An 18,781-nucleotide genomic window follows, 5' to 3' on the forward strand; every position below is an offset into this window, starting at 1 on the left:
GTTATTATTTCTAAAATCTAAGACGAGGAGGGACTTGATTTCCCACGGTTTGCTTGATGCTCCGAATTTGTTCTTTGTAAAAGCAAAATATTTCGATCTGGAGAAAATTTAATAGTTGGTGGGAGGAGGGTCCATCCCAAAAGGTTGTTGTCAGTCCCTATCTCAGCGGTGTTTTTATATTTTGGCGCAAGTCGGAATCGTTGCTGTTTTATAAAGTATCCAATAATGTACTATGAATTTACTTGCATCCTGTGCCCGCCACAACCAGACCGGACCGGAAACCGACCTTCAACCACCGCAGTGGCCACCACCACCCACAGTGGTTGAGGATGACTTTTTTGTAAGTGCTTTTAATACTTAAGTGCCTATTTTTGTAAATGTATTGTTTTGGTTTTTCCAGTGCTTCTAATGTTTAATTCTCTAGTGATTATTTTATGCAAATATGTTGTTTATCCAGTGCTTATGTACACATGCTGTTTAAAAAATGTTTTGCATTTATTGTAATTATAGAAAACATGTATTTTATTTTTTGTGTTTTTGAACATGGGGAATTAGTATTTATTCAACAAATTGAGGTTAATTTAGGTTAGTCGAATTTTGACAACGAGAAGAGTAATGTGTATCAACTTAAAACCATTTCTGAAAGTTTCTTTGCGGGCCATCAATTTCTGGCACAACGAAACTTTTAACGAAAATAATTCAAAATCGTAATAAAATTTTTAGAAAATCCGAAAAATATCTACTATTGCTATAGCATGTCACATTAGTCCTATAATAAAATAAAGCCTATTTCTACCAGACTCAAAATTCATACAGAGACTTGACATGTTTAACATTATTGAACCGAACCTGTGGTTGATTATAGAGGATTTAGCTCAATGTATTGAAGAATGGTCTCGGGAGATTTTACAGTTTTTCACAGCTCTATCTCATCATGAAAAAATTTCCGCGTCCATCATTCTTCACAATCTCTTTTGTTGGAGCAAATATATGAGAACACTAGCTTTGATTTCTAATTAGTATACCATCAACAGGGCTGTTCATGATTCAACTTCCCTCATAACTTTAAACGAACAAGTATATCCCGGTGAATCTAAGTTTCTACTCTCGGCACACTACCAAACTAAAACAAAAGTCTACTATCAGAGGTTTGTTTAAATTTAACTGAAGGCAATATACAACTACCAAAAGCAGTTGAGCAGCAGACATGGCAAGATCGTTCCTTGTATGTGCCCTGGGATTCAAAAATAAGGGGAAGAGTTTTATATGAGAAGAGGTTCATCACGTTGGCAGTAGATTTTTTTTTAAGTTGTTACTGCCAATAATTCCGGAACACGTAAAAATTATTTTCTAAAAATGGTTAAACCCTGCAAGCTGACACCAATAGAACTCATCCTTTCACCAATAGAGCACTTTGAAAACATTCTTAGTAAATTTATTAATAATGATTAATAATTTATTAAAATTGCTGACGACGAAAAATCGCTTTTGCTTCAAGTTACCCTTCGAGGTGTAAACAGGTATAAGCCCTACCAAGAAAGACTTCTCAAAGTGAATTTCATTGATCGTTTCCAACTTCAAAATTTATAGCCAACATCACAACCAAAACAAGAAAAAGAAGATTTGTCATTGTCTAAGGTTTTGGGAAGTGTTGCAAACCGATTACCACAATCGTATCGTGAGCAGCGTATAAGACTCTAGACCTATGTCGCACCCAGCGAACATGTACAAAATGATGGTAAAAAGGATGAGGATATAATCCAAGGCAAGACATACAATCTGATTGGTTTGATATCGGATTTGATTGCAAATCGTAAGAGACTTGCATCATTTGACAGTCATTTTATAAATATTTAAACTCATTAAATTTGCCAACAAGTCTTATTGTCAATTAATATACTTTATTTCGATTAAAGGAACATAGTCAAATATCAAAAGATGATTTTAATTCATTTTCAGAAAATACTAGCACACCATGTGTCGATGATGACTCGTTATTAAAAAGCTCCAAGAGAAGTCGTCTTAATACCAGTGCATAACCTGTTAGTATCCAAAAGGGTAGTTGACACTTCACTACGTGTTTCTGTTCAAAATGGCTCAATTTTTGAAACGAGCTTATGAGAGTTTACGAAATTAGTGAATCTGGAAGCTAAAGCTCTGTTACAACACTGGCTAAATTCACTGGGCTTCAAAATAAGCTAGAAAGAGAGCATTTACAGAGGTAACCAAGTTACACTTTTCAACGGGATCATAGAGTTCTCGGTAGCCATTATCGAATAACTAAAGCCTCTTTCCCATTGCATACATTACAAGCAGATCTTTTGACTCTAGACGTGGTTCTAGAGTCAAAGACTCTAGAAAGGTGATGAAGTTTCTATTGCTCTTGAATTTATCTTTGAACAAGATTATTATATGAAAACTCAAAAAGATCAAGGTAGTGGACTTGTTAATCCACATGCAAAAAAGGTTATAATGAAATATAATACTGTGCTCTATCATAGTCATCGTACAATAAAGGCGGATAGGCTGAACGATTGATGAGAACTGTTCAACTCTGAATCTCAAAACATCCTGCATTGAAAAATACTGCTGCTTTTATTCATGATTTATATAGGATCATATTAATTAATAATCAGCGTCCTCATCAATCTCTGTCCAATATTAGTTCTCTGGTAGTTCATCGGGGGACCATGATACACTTGAAGTTTTTCTTAAACAATATTTCCCTGAAAGGCAAGTGAAAATGAAGAAATTCAATGTTGATGATACAGTTTGAATAAATTTAACTATTAATATCTTTTAAAAAGAGAATTATTTATGGTCTGATGAGCTTTTTAGTGTGTCAAAAGTCTTAGACACTGATTCTGTAATGTATCTTGTACGTGATATGAAAGAAAAGAGATTCTTGGTGGTTTTTATGGCACTTGGTATTAGCCAAGTGACATATAGCGATCGCAAATTCTGTCGGTCTGTCTATCGGTCTGTCGATCTGTCCCGGTGTTGCTACTTTAGGCACTTCCAGGTAAGTTAGGATGATGGAATTTGTCAGGCGTATCAGGAACCAGTCCAAATTAAATTAGACATAGTCTTTTTCTAAACTTGACAATCTGGGGGGGGGAGTAGGGGGCTAGTTTATTCGGAAAAATAGAAAAAATGAAGTATTTTTAACTTACGAAAAGGGAATGGGATCTTAATGAAATTTAAGATTTGGAGGGATACTGTGTCTCAGAGGTCTTATTTTAAATCTTGACCAGATCCGGTGACATTGGGGGGAGTTGGAGGGGGGAGAACCAAAAATCTTGCAAAACGCTTAGAGTAGAGTGATCAGAATGAAACTTAATGGGAAAAATAAGCAGAAGCCCTAGATACGTAATTGATATAACCGGAACATATATGCTCTGTTTTGGGAAACTGGGGGGGGAGGGCTAGTTCTGAAAAATTGGTAAAAATGAGGCATTTTTAACTTACGAACGGGCAATCGGATCTCATTGAAATTTGATATTGAGAAGGATATTGTGTCTCAAAGCTCTTATTTTAAATCCCAACTAGATCTGGTGAAATTGGGTGGAGTTTAGGAGAGGGAGCCTAAAATCTTGGAAAACACTTAGACTGGAGGAATCGGGTTTGAACTTGGTGGGAAAAATAAGCAGAAGTCCTATATACGTGATTGAAATAATTGGAATGTATCCGCTCCATTTGGGGTAATTGGGGGGGGGGCTTAATTCTGAAAAAAAGAAAAATAGACGTATTTTTAACTTACGAAGAAGTGATCGGATCTTAATGAAACTTAATATTTAGAAGGGTCTCGTAACTCAGATCTCTTATTTTAATTTCGACTGGATCCAGCTTCATTGGGGAGGGGGCAGCTGGGGGAACCGGAATTCTTGGAAAATTGCTTAAAGCGGAGAGATCAGGATGAAACTGGGTGGGAAGAATAAAAAGCAGTCCAAGGTACGTGACTGACATAACTGGACCGGTTCCACTGTCTTTGGGCGGGGGGGGGGGAATAATTTGGGAAAATTAGAAAAAATGAGGTATTTGTAACTTACGAACGGGTGATGGGATCTTAATAAAATTTGATATTTAGAAGAATCTTGTGCTTTAGAGTTTTTATTTTAACTTTCGATCAGATCCTGTGACATTGGGGGGAGTTGGAGGGGGAACCCGGAATTCTTGGAAAGCTTGAAAATTGGGGTATCTTTATCTTACGAATAGGTAATCGGATCTTTAATATATAGAAATATCTTATGTTTCAAATACTCCATTTTCGACTTGAATTGGATCCGGGGACATAAGATTTTGGAGGGGGGAAACAGAAATCTTGGAAAACGCTTAGAGTAGAGAGATTGGGATGAAACTTAATGGGAAGAATAAGCAAAAGTTCTAGATACGTGAATGACATAATTGGAGCGGATCCGTTCTCTTTGGAGGAGCTGGGGATGTTAATTTGGAAAAAATAAAAAAATTGAGCTATTTTTAACTTAAGAACGTACCGGATCTTAATGAAATTTGATATTTAGAAGGAGCTCATGTCTCAGAGCTCTTATTTCAAATCCCGACCAGATCTGTTGAAATTGGAGGGAGCTGGAGGAAGAAATCGGAAATCTCGGAAAACGCTTAGAATAGAGGAATCAGGATGAAGCTTGGTGGGTAGAAAAAGCAAATGTCATAGATACGTAATTAACGTAACCGTACTGGATTCACTCTCTCGGGGGGAGTTAGGGGGTGGGGTTCAGTGGTTTGGCGAGTTTGGTGCTTTTGGACGTGCTAGGACGATGCAAATTGGTAGGCGTGTCAGGGAGCTGTACAAATTGACTTGATAGAGTCGATTTCCCTGATTCAACCATCGGGGGGGGGGGGCTGAAGGGAGAGGAAAAATTAGAAAAATTGAGGTATTTATAACACACGAGTGGGTGATCGGATCTTAATCAGATCACCTGATCATCACAAGTTTTGATATTTAGAAAAACATCATGACTCAAAGCTCTTATTTTAAATCCCAATCGACATTAAGCCTCTGATTTTCCTTTTAGGTCAAACTATTGATTCTTAGAATTTTATTAGAGCTCATACCATACGAGCTCTTGGCTCTTCTGGCCTCGTCACAAGTGCCATACTAGCTCTTAGCTCTTGTTATGAGTATAAATTACAATAAGTTAAAAACGATGGAATGTATCAGATTGAAAAGATATTAAATAGTCAAACTCACAGGGGTAACAGACAGTTGCTGGTTCGTTGGCTAGGAAACAACACTGATTTTGATTCTGTGATTGCTGCTGAAGACATTCACAATGCCCAATGATTTCTATGTAACATTCATCTCCAGTATCTTTGAACTCCTCTATCATGATTTCAATAAAACAAGCGATTTTTAGAAAAAACTCTTTTCCACCACCTAATTCGATATAAAGTATGAAGTTGCTCTTGTTTATTTATTCTCAAAAATACATATGGTATTCTGAGAAAAGATCATACATATCACATAAAAGTTAAACCTAACGATAAGCCTAACCCAGTTAAATTAAAATCAAGTAGATTTAATTGAAATTGAGTAGTTGCTTTCATCAAGACATTTCTGATTCTAGAAAAAGACAAGGTAGATAGTCCCTGTGAGGTTAGGTTAGGTCTATCATCCATCCGTCCATACATCATTCCTAGGGCAGAACAAAGGTAGATAGTTATAAAACTAAGGGATAAAAGATCGAATTGATTTAGGGTTGACTCGTGACGGACAATGTCCACTGGACTTGTATGCAAAATAGGGGACTGAATTTGCTTGGACTCACAGGTGAACAAGTGACTTAACCCTAATAGGCTTGGCCACTTGTAATCTCTGGTGGAACACCGTGTCATGAGATTGACACATAACCAACAAGTTCCCTGGACTCGCAGGCGAACGGCGAGACCTATAGTTTTCCAGGTGCTTTGTTGAATGGCAGGGGTAAACAACAGGAGTAAGTAAAATTCTCTTATTGGACAGATACTTGTGTGTCAGCTTTTGGAAAGACATGCCCACCTAGAGTCTCTGGCAGGTTGACGAAGGATTTAAGATCGACACAGAATCATTGAATCGCTTAGAATGATAAGCAAACAAGTGGCCAAAGCCTTATAGTTAAGTTAGGTTTAAAATCAAGGTTATATGGAATTAAAATCAAGTTGCCAGGTTAGGTTTGGTTAAGAATCTCTTGACGCGAGTAAACGTCAGGAGGTTATGTTAGGTCACATAAGCTAAATTAAGCTAAAAATATAATCTAAATACAAAGGTGTTGACACTGCACGCCTAAGTCCAATAAAATAATTTTCAGAGCAGTTAATAAATCCAAAGAATTGGCTTTTTAGGCGAAGTTTAAAAACTTAAAATTTATGAAGTATAAATCCGCCAAACAACAGCTACGAAACTGAGAAAATTTACTAGATTTTCAAAAAAAGGGTAAGATCACTCAAAAGGCATGTGATTTTGATGGAAAGTAAACCATAAAATTCATCATATCATTGAACTCTATTACAGAGGTCACAATATTTTTTTATACAAAACATGGAATTTAGCATTTTTTACAGAAGAAAAAATCACGGATGCATGCTTATTTATTTATTTTTAACCAAAATTTCCACATCCAAATTCTTCAACTTTCTTTGAGCCTCCAGAGAAGTACAAAAATGGGTGTGGGGACGATAGTAAATAATCTCTAACCTCCTTTTATTTAGACTAAGCTTGAATAAGAGTGCTGTGGGGTGATTACACCCTTCTTACAGTAGATACATGTCTCTGACATTTATTTTTGGACGTCATACTAAATTGCTTTGCTTCATGCTTTATAAAATTCATGTACACTGATGTATGAATGTGTATCAGCTATTATGAATGTTGGGTGATTGGTCATTGTGTTGGTAGGGGGAGGTGCTTGATGCATCAACGAGTGCATTTTAATGCCCAAACTTATTAACTCTCATTGAGGCTTGAGAAAAATATGGAATATGATTTTTTTTTGTATTGGGGAGAGGGGGACAGAAATGTTTCCGAGGAAAGTAAAATTTCTATTTAAGGAGTCGGGCTTGAGTCGGTCAAATTTAGGTTAACCCTGGGTATACTATTGAAAAGAATAGAAGTTAAATAAAAAAAAATAGTTTTCTCAAATGCAAGGTAAGTTGCAACATTACAACTTGAAATAAACCACAAATGATTCCATAAATGGAGGAGGCCACCTCCTCAATCCCTTGCTCTTAAGTTTTTTAAAAATAATTTGTGTCCAGATCAATAGGCTTTGGGAATTGGGCCAATAGCTAAATTTTTAGCATAAGAATTGGGGGCTGAGGAGGGACATCCCCCTCACAAACAGAATACTTTCTGATCGTTTAAGTTTCGCTTTACTTTCTATTTGAGAATTTCTTTTTTTATTCAATGGCCATAAGCCATCGAACTTAGCGTTCGAATATTTGGTAATGAATGCTTGCTTTAAATTTTTAAATGCTATAACTATCCAACCTTTATAGGTGTAATTCTTTTTTCATTCAAGCGTATTGTTCATCTTTTTTTATTATTTTTGTTTCAGTAGTTTTTTTGCAAAGGCATTTTGGCCAAATACCCGGTTTTACAACCTATAAATCTGTATATTATGTCATTTGAAAAATCACATTTAGAATATATTATGACATGTGTTCTTAAAATTTAGACATCCATTCAAAGATTGGTAAGTCAATTTATTTGAAAAATTTACTTTATTTTAAACCAACGAATTTTCCCTGTTTTTCTTTTTGTTACTTTTCTAAAATAATAATAAAAATAATAAAAGTTATCTTTGTATTTACCAAAAAACATGTTTCTTTTCTTTTTTTAATTAAAGATATAGAGCAGTATCATAAAGTAGTGTTTGAAAGAATGTATGACCAATAAAAAAACTAAAACAGGGATCATACCTTTACTCCCAAATGTCTGAACAAATTGATCATCTCCTTCAACAAATTCCTTCGTCATTGATATGTAATCCCCTTGCATTCCACAGAGTCCAGAATGTGAAGTCCAGGGACCATCACCAAGCGGACTGTCTTCAGCATTGACGACCCGAATATTGGCATTTTCAAATTCGGTTCTAAAAGAGGGCATCAAAAAATGTTTCTTAATAACTTAAGGCAAAGGTAACATAACAAATTAAATGTTTGCTTTAGTTTGCGTATGCTGAACAGTCACTTTAATTAAGGACAGATAAGCATTAGTTTGCTGAGTCTGTATAGAAAAAGAGATAGTAAAAATTTATAAATATATTGCAAAACTGCTTCGATTTCATTGGCTAACATCTGTGACATTGTATTTGTGCATTGTATTGTATTGACATGTGTGTTTGAAAGTCTTTCAAATTAAACCTAAAGTACATGTCTGATATAGATGTCAAATAAACCCTTCTTTTGAAACCTGATTGGCTCTCCCTAGTTCCTGTGCGAAGTTCTTAGACAGTAAAAACCCGAAAGCTATTAAGCCACAAGATTATTTGAAAGAAACTTCACTGATGGAAATCTTCTGTCTTTTTTTTATTTCCCTCTCTCATTAAATAAGTGCGATTAGTATTTCAAGGTTCTTTTTGCATCATTTTTCGTGGTGCTGCCGTACGAAGACTGACTCGCAGTGTCACAGTATAACCTAGACTTTAGTCAATTGTATAGTATTATCTACTTTATATTACCTATTTCTAATAACTAGATTTTATTGGTCCCTTAATATTTTGAAGTCAGCAATAGGTACAATTTTTGTTCAAATTATAAAAGTCCTAGCCTAGAATATCTAAACAGATACTCTAATTGTCTTACCTTAACTACGCTGAAATTACTATCTAAATATTTATTGATAACAGGTTTGGACTAAAATAATTGCAAAAATTACCAATAATTCAATCAATATTTCAGATTTGCCTTGGATTTCAGAGATTTCCCTGAAATTTACCAAGTTTTTTCAAAAAATTTGGTTCACCAATTCAGAGAAAATGCCCAAAAGTAGTTCCTGTAGTCTCTCCGTTTTAATTTTTGAAATTCTTTTACACTAAATGTAGAATATCTTAGGGTTTCTTAAACCCATCTAAAATATCTAGCATTTATTACATTTTTTGTATCTTTCATTGCTCTTAAGGAAAAGAACCTATTTAAGATTCTCTAACATAAAAATATTCCTGATCAATTGAAAGAACGTTATAGCTATTTTTTCAGACTATAATCAAACAGTCCGTGGTAACAGACTGTTAGCGTGCGACTCTGCCCAATAGCAATCTAAACACTAAGTAACGGAATTTTGATCACAATAGATACACCAATGAAATTGTCTTTTTGTACTGATCCCGAATATATAACTTTAGATTACCTACAAAAGTTACGAACGTGAGAAAATTTGTCGGGTTTTCGAAAAAGGGGGAGACCCTCCAAAATTTTTAGATAGCTTAATGAAAATTACCCCATTAGATTCAGCATATTAGATAACGCTACTCAAGAGATGTCGATCTCCAATACACAAAAATGCGTAATTTTGTGTTTTTTTCCAAAAGAAAAATTAAGAATGCGTGTTTATTTGTTGTTTTTTTCCCAGGGGTTACCGTGCCGCACCAATGGTCATCGAATATCGACAAGTAGCTCATTTGAACGGAAATCAAAATTGTATTTCCCTTTTTAAGTGACCAAATAGAATGGAAGGCAACTAGCCCCCCTCACTCGCGTGTTTTTTTTTTTCAAAGATATCTGCTAAAATTTTTAAGATGACTATTTGATACAACATAGTCGAAAAGTTCAATAAATATACCATTTGGTTATGAGATGACCCTCAAAAGTCCCTGAGAAAAGGCTGTAGCTACGCAAATTGTCCATATTGTCTACATACAGCATTTGTTATTAGAAAACATATGATGATTTTTGGGTATTTTTGCAGGGCGGGGGAAGCTTTTCCACAGGGAGAATTTAAATTGAAGAGAAAATTTTCTGGGGAAGCTTTACAGAGGAAATGCTAAGCGGAGGTGGTAGGGAAGGGAATGATTTAAAAACAGTCAGAAACTAAATAACAAAATTTTCAACTGAAAGCAAGGAGCAACATTAAAAAAAAAGGAGAAGAATGCGGCATTAGACTTTATAGTCCCTACCGGTGGTTCTGATCTCCGTTTCTTGGCCCTTCAACTGGGAAGTGCAATTGGGGGATGGGGGCCAACCATCCTTTGCTTTCGCACACCCTTCCTGTTTACCTTCCCCAGATTCCTCCAGGTACCTATTTAGAGCTGGGTCGACTCTGGCTAGGCTTACAGAGTCACGTCACTGACCCCCTTCCCAAACTAAATAATTTGGTAAATTAGGATTCGAACCCTTACCCTCTTAGACAAAGCAAGGAGCATTAAAACTTAAAACAGATATAAATATTATGCATATGAGGGGGTCTGCCCCCTCCTCCTCCCTCCTTCTCTACGCTAAAGTTTAAATTTTTGTTCTGATTCTTTATGAAAGACTGCTCAAAAAAGGGATGTTGGTTTGGACAAAAAGTATTAAAAAAAAAAAAAAAACTCTAAGCTTTGGCAATACCAAGTCCATACAAATTTGTAGCTGGCTTTAAAATATTTTCTGAATGTGTTGAAACGAACAATAGCTGATTTTGTTTAAATAGCAACTGAAGCACTAATTCAGTTTTATGTGCATTTGTTGGTTATACACAGTTTAGGGGGGGGGGCAAGTGATCAGAACTGTCTCTAAAACATCCAAACGTGTTCGTTTTCTTCATAATTTTTCTTAGGTTTTATCAATTTTGTATGTTTTAAATTTTGCAAATTTCTCCCTCCATCTCAGGCTCCCTCCAGAAAAAAATTTACTACGTGTGTAGCCGTTAATTGGTAGCAACTTACGCGCTGGACGCAGTATTGTTTGATCCGAGGCTCCAATTCGGTGGTAAAGAAATAGTGATCTCGTCAAAATATACTTGATTTTGTGTTGCCTTGTTCAGTTTTTCTGAAGCACTTCCTATTAATCCCTGTAAGAACAAAAGATGTGTATGTTAAAGAATGTTTACGATGCAAATGATTTCCGTCAAAAAAAGGTAAGCGTCATGAGAATGACTACAATGCCTGACAAAAGGGCTTTAGCATTTAGACATTTTGCTTTTAATACAGCAAAAATTGGAATGATTAATTCACGATTCTTTGCACAATGATCTGCTAATAGCTTCTACAATTCATAATATTCACTGAACATTCATTGTGTAAATCTTCTGTTTGTGTCTCCTTCCCTTTCGCACATTGTTTTTTGTTTTGTAATTTTAATTTGACAGATGCTTACTACGTACTTGATGAAAGCAATTCAGCACTCTCATTTGTAAATTTGTAGGTGAAGTTTAAGCTCATAAAAATAGGCTAAAGTCTGTCCCCGAGAAAAAAACCCAGTGACATCTTGCGTTACGTAGCGAAATCGTGAAGTTAAGTATAAAATATATAAACGAGTGTTAACTATTTTTTTTCTACCTTGCATTGGACCAAAGATGAAAGAACGAGTTTGCCAACAGAATGCAATAAATATACTTGTGTATTCTTTTTATAAATATCAAATGTTCCATTTACCGTTAAATTTCACATCTTTATTCGCCTTTTTTTTGTAAAGCAAGTATCAGTAAAATTTGCATGAGATCATCTAAAGTCGATACATAAACAGCCGGAAGGGATTAAGTAGTTGACCAGTTGTTGCCTTTGATTGGTCACTGATATTATTTATTTGTCCAACCTCGTGACAATAAAGGGACGATGACACATCTAAACCCGTTACACCCTAAGAGCAACATATTACTTCTTTTCTGTTATACTGTGTTGTTGTTTGGCATTTTACAAATATAACAGTAAATTAATCGGTTAAAAGAAAACTACATTTCGACCGCTCAATTCTTCTGACCCTATATGCATGAGGCACCATCAGCCACCTTTGCCATCTCTTAAGGTAGGGAAGCACATATTGATGACCGCCTGATACTTTTGTCTGAAACTGTCTTATGTAAGTCCCTTAGATGGCAAGGCGCCGTTGCAGCCATACGAAATCCCGGCTTGATAGCATTAAATCTGACCTAGAACGAATTTGTGGCTTCAACCATGATGACCTCACTGAGATCATCCCTGCCTCGAGAACATTTCCCCTTGCTATCGAGGAAACTAGCCTGCGAAATTTAACCATTCGTCACCTTTTACCAACAAGGATACTAAAAAAATATAGAAGGGTACAAACTTAAGTCGGAAGCACCCATCTCTCCATGCTCTTCGCATTTATTTGATCTTATGTGATGGGATTACTGAACGTTTTCCCATTTGGTAATCATTCATTTCTTTAAGTAAAGGAAAGTATTTACTTAGGATATTGATTAACCTTAATAAAATATAGGTAACATTTTTATTTGGACAGCATTCCAAAAATATCTGAAGAAAGCGTGGTTAAAGATGCTCACAGCTTTTACTCGAGAGACTCTGATAGGGACCCAAGTTTTATTTTATTTTTGTTTCAGCTTGAAGCTTACATTCTTAATTCCTTGAGCCATTTAACCTGGTTTAAAAGAAAAAAGTTTTTTTCCGAAAACAAAAAAAAAATGTTTTTTCTTTCTGAATTCCTTAAAATTTACACTCAGGAGGACCTGGGCGGAAGGGCATCCCTTGAGGTTTCTAAACTGCTAGAACAAGCTACGGGAACAGGTATTTTAAAAATTCAACCTCTAGATGGGTCATTCCTTTTTTGATCAGCTTGAAATTCATTTTATTACGAACTCGTGTTTTAAAGTTTTTTTGGGTTTTTCAATTTTTGTCAAGAAATGACTTCTTGAAACTCATAGTCTACATTATATTCTACATAGTCTACATATAGACTCATAGTCTACACTACACAGTTTACATTATTATGTAATTGTATATTTTGACAAGCAATACAGTCTCATTAGCTCAAAATTTAGCTATGACAATTCAGTGACTTCTTCCTTTCACTTGTATTCCTTCAAAATTATTAATAGTCTTAAACCTATATGTTATGGAGAAATTCCTTTTCTGTTTTTTAGCCTTGATTGGCAATACGATTTTCTTGTATTTTTATTTTTGTTGATGTTCTTAAGAACTAAGCCATATATTTGAAATAAATATCGTTTTCGCTAAAACACACAAAACTACGCCCTAACCTCTTGATAGCTGAAAGAGGCGGTAGCTGCCCTTTTATTATATTTCTAAAAAAAAAAAAATTCCGAAAAAGAAGTTTTTCAAAGAATAGTAAAAGCCATCATAAACTTAAGATCGGAAAAAATAGAAACCATCGAAAATTCAAAACTGAAACTATCAGATATTACTACTAAAGAATAAATAAAAACCAAAACGAACAGAAATTAAATAAACAATCATAGTAAAAGAACATACAACGGGTACTAATATAAATGAATAAATAAATCTTGAAACGGGTAAAGCTTAATTTAAATAGGCAGATCAAGCTTAAAACAAACAAGCATATTTTGGTATTGAAGCATAAATTAAACTTAAAACGACCAGAAATTAAATAAATATCATAGCAAACAAACATTCAATTAGCGTCAGTAGAAATGAATATATAAATCATAGAAAGAATGAATTTTAAATTGAATATGCAAATCAAGCTTGAAACGGACAAGAATCACTACAAAGAAGAATTTGGGGATTGCCTCCTTCTCTCACTGTAAAAGTCTAAAATTTACTGTGTCGTTAGTGCTTTATTGAAAATTGTACGAGTTTTGAACAGTCTTGGAATGTACTAATAGAATCAAACTGAATATTTTACAGATAATGTATCATCTGTTGAAAGATTATCAGTTCAAGATTTTATTTCAGTGTAATTTTTATTTTCATTTTCAATGCTGTAATAACTGAAAATGAAATGTTCGTCATACCATTCGTTTTCAGTGAAGCACCAATGATGCAGTAGACTTGATACTTTTACCATTAGGGAAGGGGGCAGTATCTACTCTTGTTTACAATGAAACTACATTTGGGTTTAAGAGCCATGGGAAAAACTAATAAAATTAAACTGAACATTTGATAAATTATGATATTAATTGCGGAAAGCTCATTAGTGCGAAATTTAATTTTAATACAATTTTGCTGTTATTTCAATGTTGTAATAAGTACAAAAGAAAATCCTTGTAATATAGTGTGTTTTCGGTGGAGCGCCAATGACGCACTAGATGTTTGACTTACAGTGAGAGAAGGAGAAAAAATATAACTCTCCTATATTTAAATTTCGCTTGTTTTGCAAAATTTTATTGGTAAATGAATTTTGGGGGGGGTAGGGGGAGGGGGTTAGTCCATGGAAGTTAGGCCAGGGGTCAGCTTCCATGATTTTCAGGATAACACATCACCAATTTTTTCTACAATTTTCTTAGGGGGGTGGGAGGTCGGACCATAAAGGGAGGACTAGGGGTTAGCTCCCTTGATTTATCATTGATATTTTTGTTAGAGGAGGTTGATCGGGCCATAAAGGGTGAGAGGTCAGCTCCCAAAATCTTTGGAATAGAATATCGTTAATAAGTTTTTTTTGGGGGGGGAGGGTAGAGGGAGAGTCAAGGGTCAGCTCCTCTATTTGGTTTAAAATATCTCTATTTTTTGGGGGGAGAGGGTCGGCCCATAAAAGGAGGACTAGGGGTTGACTCCCATGATTTATCATCGATAATTTTTTTGGGAGGAGAAGGATCTGGCCATGGAGGGTCAGGGGTCAGGTCCCATAAGTTTTAGAATAAAGTATCTCTTATAGTTTTTATAGGAGGTATGGTGGGGCAATGGAGGGCCAGGGGTGAATTTCCATAAATTTTGAATAAAATATCATCAATAAGTGTTCTTTTTGTGGGGGGCTGGGCCACGGAGGAAGGGCCAGGAATTAGCTCCTATTATTTTCAGAATAAAAGATCACTGATAAGTTAATTTTTTGGAGGGAGTGGTAGGGCCATGGAGAGAGAACAGGGGGTCAGCTCTGATTATTTTGGAATAAAGAATCGTTGATAAGTATTTTTTTTGTTGGGGGAGGGAAGATAAAGTGATGGCCAGAGATCAACTCCCATATTTTGGAATCAAATATCGGTTGAAAACAATTCAGTGAGGGGGGGGGGGCGGACAGGAAGGACCAGGGTCAGCTGCTATGATTTACCGTTGATACGGTTTTTCAACAAAGCGGTATCAGGCAATGGAAGAACAAAGGGAAATCTCCCATAAGCTTTGAAATAAAATTTCGTTAGTGTCTTTTTATCTAGTAGGGTGGGAGTAAAGCTTATCTGATTTTTTAACTATTTTAAAAACACTATCATAAAAACCTTAAATGCCCCCTGGGAATAGCTTAAAACACTTACCCCGTGGTTCTTGAGGGTTCTGTTGACCTTGGAATTTTGTTATCTGATTTTGAACTTATTTTAACAAAATGGATATCTAAAAATTTCAATCGGACGGATTTTGGGGAAAAAAGGGCAGGGGGAGGGGCTAGTTTTCCTCCAGGTCCTTGTGATTCTTAAAAATGTGACAAGAGCTATCAATTTCAAATCGAATAAGCTGCCTTCAAAGTTTATACGACCACATCTTCCACATATATTTGCCCCAGGAACATAATTTACAACAATAGCCCTGGGTTTGTGTTTGGGTTTTAACCCCAGAATTTTCGCTATATGATCTTTGGTGTATTTTGAGCAAAATGACTATCTGAAATTTTTATCAGATGCATTTGGAGATAAAAGAACGAGGGGAGGGGGCTAGTTGCCATCCGATCACTTTTGACTCACAAAAAGAAAACTAGAACTTTCAATTTCTAATCATTTGAGTCTCCTCCGAAGCTTATGCGACAACCTCTTCCATAAGAAACTTGTAAGCCCTTTGGATATAAGTTACAACCCTTCCCCCGGGCTATGGGAGGTTATGCTGACCCCGAAGTTTTTGTTGTCTGTTCGTTTCACTATTTCAAATAAAATGGCTATCTAAAATTTTTGATCGGATGCATTTGGGGAAAAAAGGGTAGATGGGGTGTAGATGCCCTCCATTCACTCTTAAAAAGGAACTATACTTTCAATTTCCAATCAAGTGATCCCCCTTTAGGTTTAAACCCCCCTCCATAAAAACTTAAGATACCAACGGGCCAAATTTACATCACTCTGGGGGTTGTTGCCCTCCAATCTCTTTTGATTCTTAAAAAGTGAACTAAAACTTTCAATTTCCATTCAAATGAGCCCCTTTTGAAGTTTCTACGTGCATCCTTTGTATAATAACCATATATATATCCCCAGAGCAAAACTTGTAACGAATAACCCCGGGTTTTAGGGAGTTGTTTAGTCCTTGGAGTTTTTTTTACATGTGATCTTTGAATATTTTTAACAAAATTTCTATCCCAAAATTTTTATCAGAAGCATTTGGGGAAAAAAGGGCACGGGACGGCTAGTTGCCCTCCGATCACTTTTGACTCTTAAAAATGGCACTAGAACTTCCAATTTTAAATCAAATGAGCCTCCTTCGAAAATTATAAGACCACCCCTTCCATATGAAGTGCCTCTGGGAAAAACACTAAATAAATAAATGAAAGACATCGGAGCCTTGTGGCCTTTACTAGAGGCAACGCTACTGCGTTGCCTGTGACTTATATAATAATACGTTATAATTGTACATTCTGGTTGATTATTTGTTATAATTTCTGTTCGTCTGAGTTTCACTTATTCAAGCATGGTAATATCTGTTGATTTTTAGTTTGACTTATCGTATGATTTATATCTAACTGCTTCATGTTTTGATTTTGCTCTATACTTTTTTGCAACACTCTTTTGAAAATTTTTACATAATAACAGAAAAGAAGACAGAAAAACAAAGATTGTTGTTTAAATTTTACAATTGTAATTATCAAAAGACAGAGGGAGTGATATAGTAAAACGGGAAGGAGAAAGCGAGAGAGAGAGAAAAAAAGAAAGAGAGGAAGAGACGGAGAGAAAGAGACAAAGGAAGAAAGAAAGAAAAAAGAAAGAGAGAGAGAGAGAAAGAGAGAGAAAGTGAGAGAGAGAGAGAGAGAGAGAGAGAGAGAGAGAGAGAGAGAGAGAGAGAGAGAGAGAGAGAGAGAGAGAGAGAGAAACAGACGGACGGACAAAACACTTTTATTTGTACTTATCTTGAACATCTTTCTATTTCAGTGTATTATTTTACCGGTGTTTATTACTCCAGGAGTTAGAAAAAGGTGAAATTTTGATGTTTGATTTTTAAGTAAAAACAGGTAGATTTTTCCATAAAATATTCATGTGCAAGGTTGACTTCACACTGGACAGAAAAATCACCAACAAGGAAATATGCAGCGGTACTAACTAAACACCTATTCTAGAAAATATCCCCAGACGGCGCTGGACGTACTGAGGTCACATGGTGCAACTGGGTGATGGCAGGCAGCTACATGATGTGTGCAGCTGAGTTCCCCATGGCTCTTGCAAGTCAGGAAGGCTAAAATAACTTTGACTGAATCCTTGAGAAGGAGTGAAAGCTGGTGGGATCTTTGGGAGAGAACTTTGGCTGTAGGGAAAAGGCAGATTAAGCTTTCGATCTACGATTTGCCGCCCTATGCATGTTCGAGTGGTGGTGGTCCTAAGCATGGCAATGTGAATAAAGGCTCCAGTTTAAAGTTACAAGTACTTTATAAACCGTTTAGTCTCAAACTCAAGGTTCCACGTTTTGTTAAGTTTGAAACAATCTTTATTTCTTATTTTATACAAAAAAAATCAAACAATAAATTTGCTTGCAAACCAAAAAATGTGCTAAATTTTAAGATATAATAAATAGCATTGAGTCATACTAAAATACTACACATACTATGCATGTTTCACGAACCGTTCTTTCCAAACTCCTTTCCTAAGAACATCGTTGAACAAAAAAACAAAACTTTCCACCTGTTTGATATTATAAACAATATTATCACCAAATTGGGTTTATTATCAAGGCAGCACTGTTAATCTCTTGAGAAAAAAATAGGAAAACAAAATACCTTTAGCTGTTCGATGAAATTTTCCTCATCAGAAACTACAACATTATCTGCAATGCTAATAATAACATCCTTATAGCCACCATTTACAATCGATATTTTATTCTTTTTGCACAAGGCAACATAAACTAGGAAGCCAAATATTATCAACAGTTTGTATATTGTTGACATATTTCAAGAATTCAAAAAAATCGACTAACAAGCTATTGCTATTTATCACTTTTTTTGCCTCTTATCTTGAATCATAAAATTAATAGTAGGAGCTACATATTTGACATTAAAACGATAATAAATAAGATAAGAATATTTTTTTTTTGTAAATCATCCTCAAAGAGTCTTTTCCAGACAAGATAAGGAATTTGACATAAATTACAGAAATGGGTCTTAATATAGATGACTAGCTAAAAATGAAAGGTTCAAATTGACCCAAGAATGTTAGTTTCTTCTCCAGAAAATAACTAGGAAAGTTCTACCATTCCCAGGTGTTTATTTTGTAAAATAGGGGTAAGATTTAATAACTGGTCATAATCGAGGGGGCTTGCATACTATACATGAGACAGAACTTGCCAATTGATAAAGAACTTCTCCTGTAAGTTTGCAAGTCTGCTCGTAAGGGTAACTTTGAATTCGACAAAGAGATGGAAGTCAATTTGCGGAAAGTCAGCACTATAGTCAGCTCAAAGTTTTCCCATCCAAGTTCCTTTTGTAGCTTTAGGGCTATAGGGTCATTTGAAGTTTGTCCTTGTCTCTGAGCAAAACAGGTCAAGGAAAAACCATGATATCAGTTTTAGATGAGTCTTTTTAT

General features: G+C 35.4%; 1 protein-coding gene across 1 annotated transcript in view; it reads right to left on the reverse strand.

Moving 5' to 3' along the window:
• LOC136041409 (mucin-2-like) overlaps positions 1–18,171 on the reverse strand; it is a 105,611-nt gene extending 87,440 nt beyond the window's left edge. Inside the window, exons 1-3 of the mRNA XM_065726064.1 lie at positions 17,980–18,171; positions 10,857–10,981; positions 7,915–8,087 (exon numbers count right to left, since the gene is read on the reverse strand). Coding sequence (XP_065582136.1) covers positions 7,915–8,087; positions 10,857–10,981; positions 17,980–18,147 — 466 coding nt within the window. The 5' untranslated portion in view covers positions 18,148–18,171. The remainder of the gene's footprint in view (positions 1–7,914; positions 8,088–10,856; positions 10,982–17,979) is intronic.
• Positions 18,172–18,781: the final 610 nt, after the last annotated feature.

The sequence above is a fragment of the Artemia franciscana genome, unplaced genomic scaffold (assembly GCF_032884065.1).
Source record: "Artemia franciscana unplaced genomic scaffold, ASM3288406v1 PGA_scaffold_218, whole genome shotgun sequence".
Lineage (NCBI taxonomy): Eukaryota > Metazoa > Arthropoda > Branchiopoda > Anostraca > Artemiidae > Artemia > Artemia franciscana.